The following is a 14968-nucleotide window of genomic DNA, read 5'->3' as shown; positions in this document are numbered from 1 at the left end:
GGCAGTGTGGTCTGGAGAGGATGAATGAAGAAGAGCCTGCCCCACTGACAAACCATACCAAAGAAGCCATAAGTGTCTCTTTCCACCTTTAAGAAACAATGGACAATTGAGAAGGAAAAGTTGAGCTAAATCACAAGGTGAGAAAGAAAGGAATCTTACAGATGAGTTGGGGTTTCAGAAACTTTATTTATTTAGAATCCTACTCTACAATCCTACTCTGCAATCCTACTCTGCAATCCTACTCTACAATCCTACTCTACAATCCTCATCTAAGCTGGTCATGGAGAAAATAGTCCTGAATGGATGGATTGCCACTGCAATCTTTTCTCCTCCTCCTTCCACTTCTTCAGTGACTGGATCAGTGGCACCAGGCTGGATGCAGGCTTGGCTGATGTTACAAATGGATGCTGCCCAAAGGAAAAAAACCAACCAAGAACAATGAACCATGACTTTCCAAGCTCAGTGCTTCAAAGGCAGGGGTAATATTTTTAAATGAAAAGGGGATTTACTCTGAGTAGGTCTAAGGAGCATAGTGCAACAGTGGCACAGGTTGTCCTGAGAGCTGGTAAGTGTCCCTTCCCTGGAAACATTCCAGGTCAGGTGGGAAGGGGCTCTGAGCAGCCTGATCTCTTTCAAGATATCCCTGCTCATTGCACACCACATGGATCAGATGGCCTTTACAGGTCCCTGCCAGCCCAGCCCAGGATTCCTCACCATTTTCATTTGGAAAGCACCAAGAGTGGAGATGAGGAGGAAGGGGGCTCATCTGATGCCTTGGGCTTCAGTGGAGGAGGAGCCCATCCTCGGACACTGTTTGACCTGCAGCCCCTTTGCATTTTACCTGCAGGAGCTCCTTGGCAGACCAGCGCCGCTCCTCGTTTTTCTGCAGGCAGCAGTTCAGGAAGTGACGCAGAGAAGCCGAGAACAGGTTGGGCTGCCGCAGCTGTGGGGTCCCTCCTGTGGCTATCAGGAGTTCAGCCTGGAGAAAAAGGAAACACAAGACTCCACCTGCTTCTTTTGATGCCTTAGGTTTTAACTTTTCTATTTTTCAAGTCCTGTACTGCCTAGTGTGTAGCTCGGAAGTTTTGTGTGGCCTGTTAGCTACTGTTCTCTCGTGCTAGTTAGACATAACAAAGCCTCTCTAGGTTTGCTCTCCAAGGACACTCCGATTGTCCCAGGGCCCAAAATGTGTGAACTCAAAGCCTCTGAAGAGGGGCAAACTTGGGCTAATTACATCATTACTGGGCTCATAATTGGAGAATTAACCCTGCTATGGAAATGGACCAAGCTTACAAAACTGTGAAGAACTCATGACCCAGGGTCCATCTTGGATGTAGCCTTTTGACTGCCCAGGCTGTATCTTTGAAGGCCGTTCAAATAAATACCTATTTTGATTCTCTTATTCTTGTCTAGTCTCTGGTTTTAGGTAGCCACTCCAGGCATCAGTTTCAAGTCTGTAAATGCTCTCCCAGAGCCCCTTGTTTAAGCTCAACTCTGCAGTGGCAATTTCTGCCTTGGCAGAGAGGCAGACATGACTTTCCTATACCAACAAAAAACCCAAACCCCAAAGCAGCCACAGCTTTTCCAGCATCCAGCGGAGCTTGCCTCGGCAGCTGATTTGATTGGCTGACCTAGTTAGGGGCAACTACATCAGCAAAAGCACGTTTTGCTTCTCTGAAGATTCCCACCAGCTTGACAGGCAGTTTGGAAGAGGGACTTTGCTCTAACTGTTTTCAAGTATTATTATAGAAAAGGGAGTTATTGCTCAGGTAAGGAAAGAAACATTTGGAACCTCGCATTCAACACAGACACGTTAAGATGCATGCAGAAACGTATTGGGATGAAAATGCCTGTTTGGGCACACAGGAGCCACCTGCAGCTCTGTCTCGCAGCAGTCTGCAAGTTCCAGCTTCTCTGATGTGGCAAAAGAAAAACTTTTCGTGGTCAAATCAGCAGAAGGAGAAATGCTATCCCTATGGTAGCCCTCTGCTTTTCTGGATACTCAAGTCAATGCATTAAAGATGTGCCCATCCCAGAAAGTGCCAGGTAACAAATGGGAGGTTTTGGCAGGCTCTCCGTGTCACCAGGCTGCAGCTTGGTCACGTGGAGAACGTGGCTTGGGCTATGACAGAAATATGGTCACTAAGTGTTTCAGCAACACTGCACAAGAAGCAGAAGACACTATGTGGCCTTTACACCCTCATGCCCAGGTTTTAGGCAAGTGCCAAGAAACCGTACAGGGAGTGCAGTTCTTCTCTAGAAAACCACTGTTTTAGAAACTTTGTTGGTTTGGGTTTCTTTCCTTCTTTTCTGGAAATGTAACACCAGCTCTGAGATGTGTGTTTTGTGTTATTAGAGACCTCTACACAGACAGACGAGCTGGAACAACTTAAAACCCAAAGGAAAGTGTTGCCTGAGAATGGAGAGTGTTTGCATGTGGTAGGGCCTGAGTTCCCCCACCGATGCAACCAAAACTACAGCAGATGCTGATGTGCTGCAGGGCCATTTTTAGAAGGGGACCTTGGTGGAAGCAGTGCCAGCAGACGGCAATGGGATTTTGTCTGATGGAGGACAGAACACAGGATAGGTGAAAAAGACAGAGGGATCAGTGAGTATTTGCTCCTTACCGAGGTAGGACTTTCATTCCAGTGAGGAGCTTCTCGTTCCACCATTTCGAATCCCACAATTCCAAGAGACCATATGTCCACTTTGGGGCCATATGGTTGACCTAGCACAACCTCAGGCGCCATCCACCAAGGCGTCCCGACCACTGAGCTCCTTAGATTCTGCTCAGGGGTGAGCTGAGCAGAGAGGCCAAAATCAGCTGAGGAGAACAAAAAAGTTCTGTACAATTAGGAAACCAAGCAAAAGAACTCCCCACTGTAAGTCTGAGAAAGCGCTGTTGAATCTCCTGGAAATCCGTCCCTGCTCTGTTTCCTCAGGACTTTAGCCAAGGAAACACGGAAGTGGCTGCTTTTTAAATTTTTTAATCCTGCCCCCAGAAGTGGCTTTTATTCCCTGGAACCTTTAGATTGTAGCTCCCTCCCTCTGGAAGGGACACACACAGACCCAAACCAGTGCCACTCTGGACGGCTTTTTCCTCGCCATACCTCTGTGCACGTTGCAACTGTGCCTTCAGCTCGCTGCAGGGGTCCCTGCACTGCCAGCAGCACCACTTTGGGGGAACTGGCAGTCACTCAAAAGCAGCCCCAAACCCCACATGCCCGGAACGCTCTGCCTGGCCAAGAATATACCAACCCAGCTTGACAGAGCCGTCAGTTCTGAGAAGGATGTTGCTGCTCTTCACATCTCGATGGATGACATGGTTTGAGTGAAGAAAATCCAGTCCTTGCAGGCACTGAGAGAGAAAACAGAGACAGGAGGATAAAAATGAGTGGTGTGATTTGAGCCCACAAGAAAGGAAACAGCTCTAAAAGATTCCATTTCCAGGGGAATAGAGTGCAATGGCAGAACACAGAGCCATTGAGAGGAAGAGCTTGCTGCTCCAACACTACCTTTCTAAGGGAAGGCACGTCAGCTTTTGAGAGAGCCAACGGGAATTGCTGTTCTAGACTGTCCTCTGCAAAGCAGCCAGAATGACTGCTGCTGCAGTGGATGTGCTTTCTTCATCCAGAGGACAAGCAAGGCTTTGCCAAGAAAGAAAGAGTCCCTCCCTTTGCTGTGAAGCGGCTCACTTTTGGGTGGGAGGCTGCATGGCAAAGGTTTTCTTGCTGGCCTCAGCACAGACTTGGAAGTATCACATGAGTCGCCTTTCAGAAGCAAACAGCATTTTGGGTGCACTATTACCCTTTTCAGCTGAGGACTCTGAGAAATGAGTCCCTTTTACCATTAGTTTCCAATTCTGCTACCAGCACCTTTGCTTTTACAGGCAAGGAATGCCGTGCAGACAGGCTCCAGGCAAGCATTCAGAGAGGCAAGGTGGAGAACAGCAACTACAAATACAAGAGACAGAGTGAGAATGCAACAGCAGGAGATAAGAGTACAAGAACAGAGTACAGGGAGTGCAGGCACACTGCCACGCAGTTCCCCCGCTTCCCCATAGCATAGCAGCCACACAGAAGCAAAGTTTGGCACATGGAATCCCTCCAGTTCTCAGCCCCTGTTTCCCAGACAATCCTGCCCAAGCCCTCGGAAGCACAGGTGGGATCCCTGACCTCCCGACTGACGGCTGCCATCTCATCTTCAGATATGTACATCTCATAGATGGCATCAGTCAGAGTGCCTCCATCCATGTACTCCATCACCAGCCAGACTTCATCATCCACAAGGTAGCTGAAAGAAGGAAATGAGGCCATGGAGATGAACGTGCATGGCTACGCCACTGTTTGGAAAAGACAACGATTGATTCTTGTTTCCAGGTCCCTTTGAAACGAGGACAGACTCAAAGGAATAGACGTTCCCTCTAGGCTGTGCAGTGATTGCGGTCTGTGCTGTGTCAAGGAGAAAGGCACAGCTGTGAAAAAGGAGATGTCTTAGATGGCCAGCAAGTGAAAAACACAGTTTACTAACAGCCCAGATAAAAAGCTGTCACACATGGTGTTTATGGAAAAAAAGCATCTAGTCTTCCTGGCATGCACAGCAATGGAAAAGAGGGGCTGCAGTCCAAGGGAAATCCTCTCTCGGATGGTTCATCAGCATTTAAGACTCTTGAGAAAAATCAAGCCCCAAGACAACGTGGTGGCAGTGAACTTAGAGGGTATTGACTTAGTAAGATAGCACTGGTGCAGGCTTTTGAAGAATTGTCAAACGATGTGTGCCAGGGAAGACTAATGCAGACAAAATGCACTCTCTTCCCATCCATTGGAGATGAGAAGAGAAATAATAATTGATCAGTAATTAACAGCTCTATTTTCTGCCACAGACCAAAGTTGGTTTTTGACCTCTCATGCTTGCAGTAGGTAAACAAACATTCATGGGATAAGACCACGACCACTCACCTGTCTAAATAGTTGACCAGGTTGGGATTCCTATTCATCTTCATGATCATGAGTTCATTGACAGTTACTTCCTTCCTCCTCAGTCCTTGCAGACTACTTTTCTTTATGGCCACCTAAAATGACAATGACAATCAGTACCTTGAGAAGTTGGTGGCACGAGACCACAACACACATGGAGCGAGTGATTTTGGAATGACACAGCTGAGCTGTGCCAAAGTGCCTTGTGATTAGACACTGGAGTAATTAGGAACTGACATTCCAACAGCCCATTTCTCCGCTCCCTTGTGGGCCAGAAACAGGACACATGGCCACTGACGTTTTGCCTTGTCCACTTGGTAACAATGGTGTCTCAACTATCACCCACAAAGCTCTGCCCACACCCTCTGCTGCTCTGCCTGGGATCCAGAGAAGTAATCCAAGCCTTGCTACTCTATGGATACATCCTGGGCTATAAGCAGGGCTTAGGGCTCTTAGGGACGCCTTGCAGATCCCTCCCTACGTGCAGTTCCCAAGTGCAGCACTGCAGGTTGCTAAGGAACTACCAGTAAGGTTCAGATGTATTTGCTGGCAGCCAGAAATGAGAATTCAGGACTCTGAAGCTGTAGCCACAAGAAAGCAGTGAGATGCTCTAAGGCACCACCTTTGTTTTAGCCACTGAGAGTGAGTGAGCATTTCCTTCTCCAAAAGGAACCACTGCTCTCTTTGCCTTCCTTCTGGCAGCTGAGAAGGACAACGACTGTCCCAAATGTATTTTGCAGGCTGGCACCAGTCTGTGCTTCTTGTGCCTTTGCAGCACAGCTCTCCCGGTGACCCAAAGCTCCAGCCACAACTCACACCAGAGGGGAAAGCCCTCAAGAGCTGCAGAATCTGCAGGGACTGTTGACATTTACCTCTCCTCCTGTGGCATTGTCGAATGCTCTGCAAACTTCTCCGAAACCCCTAGAAACAAAACAGCAGCAAAGAAAGGAGAAGCTGTTTAGATCTTGGCGTGAAAGCCAGCCCGGACAGGAGATCTCTGCTCTAAGTGCCTAAAACCTGCAGGAGGCATGAGGGCTCTGCCAGAGGGCACATGATGCATTTTCCTCTCCAGTGCATGGGCACTGGGCCTGTTCCTGAAGCTTTGGGCTTTAGTGCCTCAGCTCAAAAAGAGAGCTTATTCTTTCATCTTGAGTTTCCGTTTCTAAACTGTGTGGTTCTAATCCTGACCACCGAGTATTTCCTTCAGCAACCTCTTGGAAAGAACTGTTCCTGAGAACTGTTATCTGACAGCTACCAGGGGCTAGGCTGCTCTTTCAGGCAAGCAAGATTCTCCTTTCATTAGTGTGGCCGGATGATTTTGAGACATACAAAAATGCTAAGGAAATTAACACACAGCTGTCCCACACTTGAGAGACAGGAGATCTTCCAGCTCCTGTTCCTTGCTGCAGGCAAGACCGTGGCAGCGTGGAGATGTCTTTGACAATGCCTTCTGACCACACTTACAAATTCTGACCAGCACTGAGAGATGGGCCAATCTAAGCCCAGTGTCTGAACATGTTTGCAGCTTGCCTGACTTGACACTTGATAGATATTCCACCAGCAGAACAGCTGGCCCATGGTTTTGTAGAAGAAACTGTGGTTGGACTCACCCGCTGCCGATATTTTCCAGTTCAGTGTATTTCATCACCGGATTTTCCATGCTCACCATTTTCCCTGAGGGAAACAAAGTGCAAGATGCTCACTTGAAAGCAGACATGCCACCTTCCAGGAGATACAAAAGGCAGCCCCACTCTCTGGGGCTCTGAGCCTTTTGTGGTCATCTGGGTAACAACAACAACAGCGACAAGAACCACAACAGCAACAGCAACAAGCCAGGCAGCTCTGCAGCACAGATGGCCAGCACTGAGACTGATTTTCTACAGTCCTCTGAAGAGATCTCTTGAGAGGAAACAAAGCACAGAGAGATGCATTCGCAGGAGAGGAGGGCATCTTGCCAAAAGAATGCCTTTCTTTTTGTAAACCAGAGCAGCTCACGTTGTGACCAATACCAACGGGGCTTTCCGCATCAGGATGCTCAGCCGTTATGGGCAGGCTGAGTTCAAAGATGCCCTTGCCCGTGTCCCATGTGAAGAACCACACTGCTTGTCTTCCCCCTGACTGCGCGGATCAGTCGCTGGCATTGGACTCGCCCTCTCAGCTCCGCACACGTCCCCGCCTTCCCAGCTCGGCACAGCGGCCACGGGCAGCAAGGACAGCAGTGCTCCTCGGGCGCCGGCGTGGCACGGACAGCTGCCCAGAGGAGATGCTGAGCCTCTCGTGAGTCCAGGCCGTGCCATGCAGAAGCCGGCCCAGACGAGGGGCTGCTGCCTCCCGGCAGCTCCGCGCTGCAGCGGCCGGGCAGCAGCAGGACTCTCTCAGCTGAGGAAGGCTCCAGCCTCTGCAGTCGCAGCGGCCGTCAGGGGCAGGGCAGGTACCACAGCAGGGCTGGGAAGGCCCAAGGATGAGCACTGACAAGCACTGGGAAGAAGCCACAGCCAGACCGAGCCCTGTTCCAAGCTCTTGCCCCCTTTCAGGACACAAGAGGATTGGCTTTGAGATCAGACACACCGAGGTGCACATCAATGCCCTTCTTGTCCCAACAGGTGATGGTAGACACAGAGTCAACTGGGCTCTGTTCTCAGCCCCCCCCAGGTCTTACCTGAGAGCACAGCACTGGCAGCTGTTATGGGCAGGAAGCAGATTCAATGGGCTGTGCTGCAGAATCACAAAGGGCTTCATGTGTTTTCCTAGAGAGTGAGCTGTGCAGGGCTTGGGCCAACGGGTGGCATTCTAACAGTCACGGGAATGATTGGGAATCAGGGATGAAAAAGTGCCACGGATCTGAGGGATAGACAGTGGATGGGCTGGAGGCTCACTCCTGAGAAATGCCTGCAGTGCAGTTTTACCTGACCACGCCACATCAATGTGTCTCTTGGACACATCCTTATAAGCATGAAACTAGGATATTAAATAGGGATTGTTATAAAGTATCTGCTTTTTCTTTGGGGACATGTGGAAAACACCTCTTGCTCTCAATTTGTGCTGTCACTTGATGTTTTTTCAAAGAAGTGGTCATTGGCAAAAATGTTGCATTGTCATAAAAACCAACTGTAGATGTAGTAGTGGTAATAGTAACAGTCATCAAAATTACACCAATAAGACACATGAGGAAGAAGAGCTCCTTCAGGATGGAGAAAAAACAACTTCACCAAAAAAAAAAAAAAAAGGCTCAAACCAAACCAAACACAAAAAAACCCCAAAACAACAAACCACCAACCAAAATCCTTACAAACCCACCAAAAGACAAAACCCCAAAACCAAACAATTTCTGCGAAGGTCTTTTGCTCTGATGAATGCTGAGAAATCAGGAGTCTAAGGAGAATTTAGGAAGCCAAATATTCCGTTCAGTTTGGCCACTAGCACAGAGGACTTGCCTAGATCATTTGCTAGGTCACAGCTGATGCAGGAACAATCCCTGCTTCTGCCTTCAGCAGAGAGGGAAGCTCAGGCAAAGCCAAGGCAGTCTGAGCTGTGCTCAGAGGCAGCAGGAACACCCAGAGCACTCCCTCGCTGCCTCGGAGCACAGCACTTCCTGTGAGGAGTCCTAAATGTCCCTGTGACACCAAACTGCGGAGCAACATTTGGCACAGCTATGCTGACACATGCACACAATACACTGTCCCTCACACAAGAAATACACAAGACGTACTCAGTAGCTCCAGGAGGTCATCCTCCATCTCCTGTTGATGGGAAGAAGCTGTGTCGCTGTTGGAGCTGAGCAAACTGCCCGGGCTCCACTTCTCAGGCTGGGGTGCAAAGGCTCCTTTAGACAATGCTGCTGCTGCTGCTGCTGCAGGAGCAGGTTCCATGCGAGAGCCTGTGTAGATCTGAGACAAGAAATGAGGTTGTGTCAGAAAGTCTGGCTCGCAGAGATTGCCCTGGGATCCCATTTCAAATGCAGGCCCAGAGGAAGATGCTGTCAGCCACATGCAGGGCTCTTAAAATGGATTTTTTTGCATGTCCACTTCTCAAACCGGATGGGTCAAAACCAAAGGCTGATTTTACTTGAGTTCATGGCCAGATTCCTGTAACATTCTCATGGATTTTCTGAAGGATGACTGCTGCAATGACTATTCCACTTCCTCCCAAGCACTCTTTTCCCCCTCCAAGGGCTATGGACACACTTGCATCTCCTTGTTCTAATGTTCTACCTCCTCCCATGGAGTCCTCTTTTCCTCCACCATCTTCGGGACGGGCTCAAGCTGCAGCAGGTCCGGCTGGGACAGTTCCTGTGCCCCACGCCAGCCTTGGGGCTCTTTGTGGCCAATCACTTGCTGGAAGTCTTTGCAGGCTGCCAGCTGAGATGTCCACACTTCCACCTCAAGTCAAACACAACAAAGCAGTCAGACACTACAGCTTATCCCTGTCAGCCGTGGGTCAGCGACTGTGAGGAAAGGGAAAGAACAGGTTCACAAGGGATACAGACAGCTTGTTTCAAGATCCATCAGGGTCACCAAGCTGACCTGCAAAAACACCTCAAGAAACAAGGAGAGCAGGAACAGGCCAGCAGGAATCCATTTGGATGACTGCTGGCCAAAAGGCCAAAGGACTAGTCGCACTGTCCAGGGCAGCAGCTGAGATTCAGCAGCCCAGGACGTGTCCTTCAGAGTGGCTGTGATAGAGACCACAGCAGGATGGCACTCAGAGACATCACCCCACCCGCCTGCTGCTCTGCAGAGGAAAAGCAAGAAGGGCAGAAACCACCAGTTTGGTGACTGCAGCGGCTCTCTCTGTTTCACTCACTCGCTTTTCTAGAGCCTCATGCTTTTGGAGTAGAAGATTAATTTCCTCTCGGATGATTTTCAGTCCTTCATCCAGCCTCTTCTCCCTTGCCTTGATCCTAGCCTCAGTTTCCTGCAGCTCTGCCTGCAGCTCTTTGTCGATGTTCTGCAAAGAAGCAGAGAGAGGATGTCTCACAAGTGGAGTGGCTTCAGCTCTTACACTCACCTGCTCTTGTAGATCGCTCCTGTGCTGATGGAGATTCTTCTCCTCTTGGATGCTTCTGATGTCCTCCTTGCTCCTCCTCTTTGCTGCCTTGATGTCACTCTTGGCTTCGGGCAGCTCTGCTTGTGGCTCTGCCTTGATGTTCTGTACACACAAATGCAGAGCAAGTGACTGGCAGCTGCCATCAGGCTCAGCTTTTTCCTCTTTCAGCCTCAAAATCACATTCATTTAGCCCCTCCCTTCTGCTTCCCTACCCAGCTCTGCTTCCATTGGAACCCTCCCGTCCCAGCACTGGTCTCTGCAGATGACAAGGCTCTGTGCTTTCAGTGCCTGTGGGACTCCTGGCCTCCTCAGTCCCAAGAGCTCCGTTTTATGTCCCTGTTCCTGCCCTTCACTCTGTCACCTGGCTAGGCAGGCTCACCTGGCCATTCTCTTGTGCCTCTTCCACCTGCTGCCTGAGCTGCTGCAGCTGCTCTCGGGCTGGGAACAGCTCTCGCCGAGTCTGGCAAGGCATCTCTGATAGAGCAATCTGCTCATGCTCTTTCTCTAGAAGGAGCTGCGCAGAAAGCAAGAGAAGATGGCTTTCAACTTCCCATAAAATATTTGTGGGGCAGGACTCAGAGACTGATGGGCTCGCACATTCCCAAAGCAATGTGCTGCTGCTCTCCCGGGTCCTTCTCTGCCCACGGGGAGGCACAGATTCCAAAGTGACACTGGCACTACAGTCAGGCTCCATCTGGGACTGAAGCTCCAACAGACTCTTAGGCATCTGACAGGGAACGTGGGGCATTTCTCAAGGCTCTGCTGAGGACCTCGCTCCTCTTCTGCCGTGTCCTGCTTGTCTTTCAGAAGTGACTGACACCCAGCCCTGTGCCACAGCCCCACCCTGGCTCTGCAGGTGGCTTCCTGTGGGAGCTTGCTCCTTGTGAGAGACACTTCTGGAGTTCATGTTCTCTTCAGGCCTGCACTGCCATTCCTGCCTTTCTGACATCTACACTCTTGTTACAAATCCTGGATTATTCAGGAGATGAGGATGCGAACAAAGAGCCTCCAATGGAGGTCAGAGGGCCTCTATGGCCACCTCAGTATATGGAGGGGAACCAAGGTGTTTCTTGTCCTCCCTCTTTTGTCAACTGAGAATTCTGACCGGCAGTAACAGAGACCCTCAGAAGGCCCAATTAACAAATTAACTTAGACACCCTTCAGGATGCCAGTGATGGAAACCATGTGTCCTGTAATGCATGTTTGACCAGAGTCACCAAACCCCACCTAGAGGATGGGATTGCTCCACACCCATAGGACAGACCAAACTTTCACGGATAAACAGGGGGAGGAAAACACCTCTGAGGGGAAAAAACAACCATCTCTGGAGGGGGAAACATCTCTGCCTGCTCGGGATCGCTTGATGGAACATGTCTCTCCTCCTCTCCTGAAAGGATGTCTTTAGGTGAGCTTTGCACCTCCAATTGCCTTGGAGCAGAGCCAGGAAGTTTCATTTAGATAAACAGATCGATAGATAGATCAATAGATAGATAGATAGATAGATAGATAGACAGATCGATCTCACTGTTATCATCTCTCTTTTCCTATGCTATGCTTTCCCTCACTACACACATCAACACTTGGTAGCCAGTGCCCTGATCAGCAGCAATCCTGAACTTGCTCTCCTGTTGCTTCAATAAACCACACTCTTGGGGAACCTGGAGCAGGAAGGGCCTTATAGAATGCGATCAGACCCAGGGCACTGCACTGGGAACTGCACTCCTTGTGCATCTGTACTGGGGCAAGTTCTTCTCTTGGACTCAACCAGACTGATGATGTTAAAGTGGCTGCACTTCAGAAATGAAGCTGAGCCCCTCCCAGACCCTCTGACCTCAGAGGACCAGCTGGAATGCAAGGGTGTGGATTTCCTGCTGAATTCCCATACCTGGAATACAACACATTCTGCTCCCCTGGGCTGCCAAAAGGCACGGGCGCTGTTAACCTGAGAGTGATGTGCAAGGCCCTGCTGGCTGGCCGGACACCAGAACAGCTCCTTCTGCACCAATCTCCTTGCCCCAAACTACGTGTTCTCATGCAAAAATACTGCAACTTCCAGAACCGCCAGCTTGCAAGCTAAAATTCTAGCAGAATCTCGTCCAGTGCTAGAAAAGTCCAGGAAAGGTTGAGTAAAAGCACCTTTGTTTGCCGAGAAAGAAAAGACAGGGAGTCTCCTCCTAGAAAACCAACAAACCAACAAACAAAAAGATGAAAGTGCCACCTACTTCAGAGCAACATCTTTGCCCCCACTCTAGGCTCCAATGCAGTTTTCAAATGCAGTTTTAAAAACAGACTTCACAACAGAAAGTATCTGCAGAAACATGGCAGCCTCTGGCTTCTGCCACGGAAGAAGGGCTCCCAACTGCGCACTTTGCTTCTTTTGCCACACGGGAGAAGAGTGGCCCCACACAGGTCCGGGGACAACACAACCATCTCTTTGCAGCTTATCAAAAGCAAAAACACAGGCGCACTCAGAGCCCCTGTCAGCTCTGCTCCTCACTGCTCTGCCTGAAGAGGCCAGAGAACAACCTGGCAACCAAGGCACCAAAGTCCCTGACTTCAAGCAGCAGCTCCCCATCCCCAGTGTGTCTCTGAAATACTCCCAGCTCAGCCCACCCAAGAAGCTCATGTGGACAAACCACCCCAAAGCACTTGTGTGCTCACATCAACAGCTTTTGTGCCAGCAGCTACTTGGCCAGCCTGTGCAGTGGGACATGGCTCTCCAGGCCACCGTGTCCCCCACGTGTCTGGCAAGGCTGAGAGCGGTGTCTTTGGAGCGCTCCCTCCTCTGGCGACAGGGGAGCCTTCATGATTCACGTTTGCCCCTCTTGGAATCCCAGCAAGCTGGGGCCTGAACATGACAGCTCAAAGGCCGTGTTCCAGCTCTCACTGGCTGGGGGGAATCGCTAGGTCCTGCCAGGACTCCAGCACTCAGCATCCTCGGCCACCACCAGCAAGTGCTGGCCGCTCAGAAACTTGCAGCTCTGATTTCCTCTAAAGACAGCCACAACCACAACTGCCACTTACCGGCTCACGACGTTCAGATTCATGACTGACCACAGCTGGAGAGTTCTGGACATTTTTCTCCTCTTCAGCCTCTTCAGCCTCTTCAGCCTCTTCAACCTCTTCTCCAGGAGCAGAGGGAGCCAGAGGAGAGCCTGAGGTTGGTTCTGGGCTCTGTGGACAGGCAGGAGTGTGAGGGACAGGCAGTTACATGTCATTTCTAACCTTATCTCTATTCAGCTCTACAACCAGCTCTACTAAGGAGAAATCATAACCTTGCATAGCAATGGGATTCCAAGTGCCTCCAACTAAAGTAAAATGGGCTAATTCAACAGTACTGCATATTGCTCTGAATTAGATATTGCAGCCTGGCTACTCTCAGCAAGCAACGTTCTCTCTGCAAAGCTGGGCTTTTAGTTCTGCGACAGCTCTGAAATGCAAAAGCAGCTATTACACAGCGATGCCTTTGCTATTGCTGCTGCAGACATGAACATGGATTTTCTTTCTGCCCACCCAGCTCAGCCTCCTTACTCTACTGCCACAGGCCAAGCTCACAGATTTCTACACAGTTCTTAAACACCAGGAACATCAAAAGTTCCTGTCTCACTCACCTCAGGATCAGGACTGACGAATACACGGATCATGTGACCTGCAGTGGGAAGGGAAAATGAACCAGATGCTGTGAAAAAACCGTCTGTGCTGGTTAATCCCGCAGAACAAGTCCACCCAAACAGAGAGGGTTTTCTTTTCACAACAGCCCTCCAGCAGACACAGTTCTTCCACACAGCCAGCAAGAGAGCAGGACAATATTCTTGGTTGTGCCTATGCTTTGGCCTCTTTTGCCAGTAAATGAATACAAACTTGATCAAGAAAATGCAAATTGTTCTTCAACACCCAATATTTCTCTTCTGCCCAACAGCTAAAGCTGCCTTTTTTATCCTCTCCTTCAGGTTCTTTTTTTAAAAAATAAGTTGCATGCATTAATTCCATTAAGTTACTGAAAACCGTTGCCCAGAAAACCTTCCCCCAAACCCCCCTGAGATGTCATAGTTTGACTGGGAAACAGCCCAGGAGCAGCTCTGGGGTTCAGGAGCAGACACTCACTGTTTGGGAGTTTGCACTTCATTGCAAAAAGAATCACTATTTTAGCACTCATTAAAGGGTCGAGTTAGACAGTCAAATCTTTTCATGACAAAATTTAGAAACAAAGAAGCTTTCCCTGAATTCCAGGCACAACTGCAGAGTTCTTTGAAGGCCTTCTGAGAACACCTCCCAGGCTGCCTTTTCAAAGTTGTCCTGCTTGACCCAGCCCCCTGAGGAAATGACAGACTCGGCTGCCACAGACTCTCCCGTGGAGGGAAGGGAACCCCTGCACGTTCCCTTGCAAATGCTGCCCGCACCTCCCTGGCTACAGACACCCTCTTTTGAGCTGAACGTGTTGACAGGAGCTTTACCAAAGCAGTGGCATCCTAATGGTCTTTTTGTTTCAAAATCAACTCAGTTACTAAGAAAGAGCAGGAAGCCCTACACAAGCCAGGTTGGGTTACACCCAGGGAAAACCTCTACTCATGTGTCAGGTTAGTCAGGTAATAGGCAGAATAACCAATGCCATACACAGTGCAAACTGCAGCAGCAAATGCCTCCATGATTTTAGCCCTGCTGTGCAAGTTTGCAGACTGTGCTCTAACACAAGAAAAAACAAGGCTCCTGTCAGAGTGCAGCTGCCCCCTGACAAGGCCTCAACCAGGAGGATGCTCCTGCTCTGAGCAAGCCCAAGAGCTGCTCTGACACTGAGACCTTCTGTGCACCAAGGCAACCTTCTGATGACAGCACCACAACGTGGCAACCATGCCCTGACATCACAAAGCAGCTGCTCTGCGTTGGTCTGGGAATTGATGCTAAGCAACCCAAGCTTCCCTGCAGCAAACACACAATAGCCTGGGAAG

The 14968-nt window shown here is 49.8% G+C and overlaps 1 protein-coding gene across 1 annotated transcript; it reads right to left on the bottom strand.

The window, feature by feature from the left end:
- Positions 1–234: 234 nt before the first annotated feature.
- On the bottom strand, positions 235–14148 carry LOC138102559 (serine/threonine-protein kinase PAK 3-like). Its single transcript, XM_069000272.1, has 14 exons — positions 14127–14148; positions 13047–13147; positions 10402–10536; positions 9780–10124; positions 9188–9355; positions 8686–8863; positions 6587–6650; positions 5849–5897; positions 4959–5071; positions 4176–4293; positions 3259–3358; positions 2628–2824; positions 842–979; positions 235–407 (listed from the first exon to the last, which is right to left on the bottom strand). The coding sequence occupies exons 1-14, from the start codon at positions 14146–14148 to the stop codon at positions 279–281; spliced, it is 1857 nt and encodes a 618-aa protein (XP_068856373.1). The 3' UTR covers positions 235–278.
- Positions 14149–14968: the final 820 nt, after the last annotated feature.

This window comes from Aphelocoma coerulescens, unplaced genomic scaffold (assembly GCF_041296385.1).
Source record: "Aphelocoma coerulescens isolate FSJ_1873_10779 unplaced genomic scaffold, UR_Acoe_1.0 HiC_scaffold_87, whole genome shotgun sequence".
Taxonomy (NCBI): Eukaryota; Metazoa; Chordata; class Aves; order Passeriformes; family Corvidae; genus Aphelocoma; species Aphelocoma coerulescens.
Note: the sequence above shows the minus strand (reverse complement) of the source record. Positions and strands in the feature narration are given on the sequence as shown.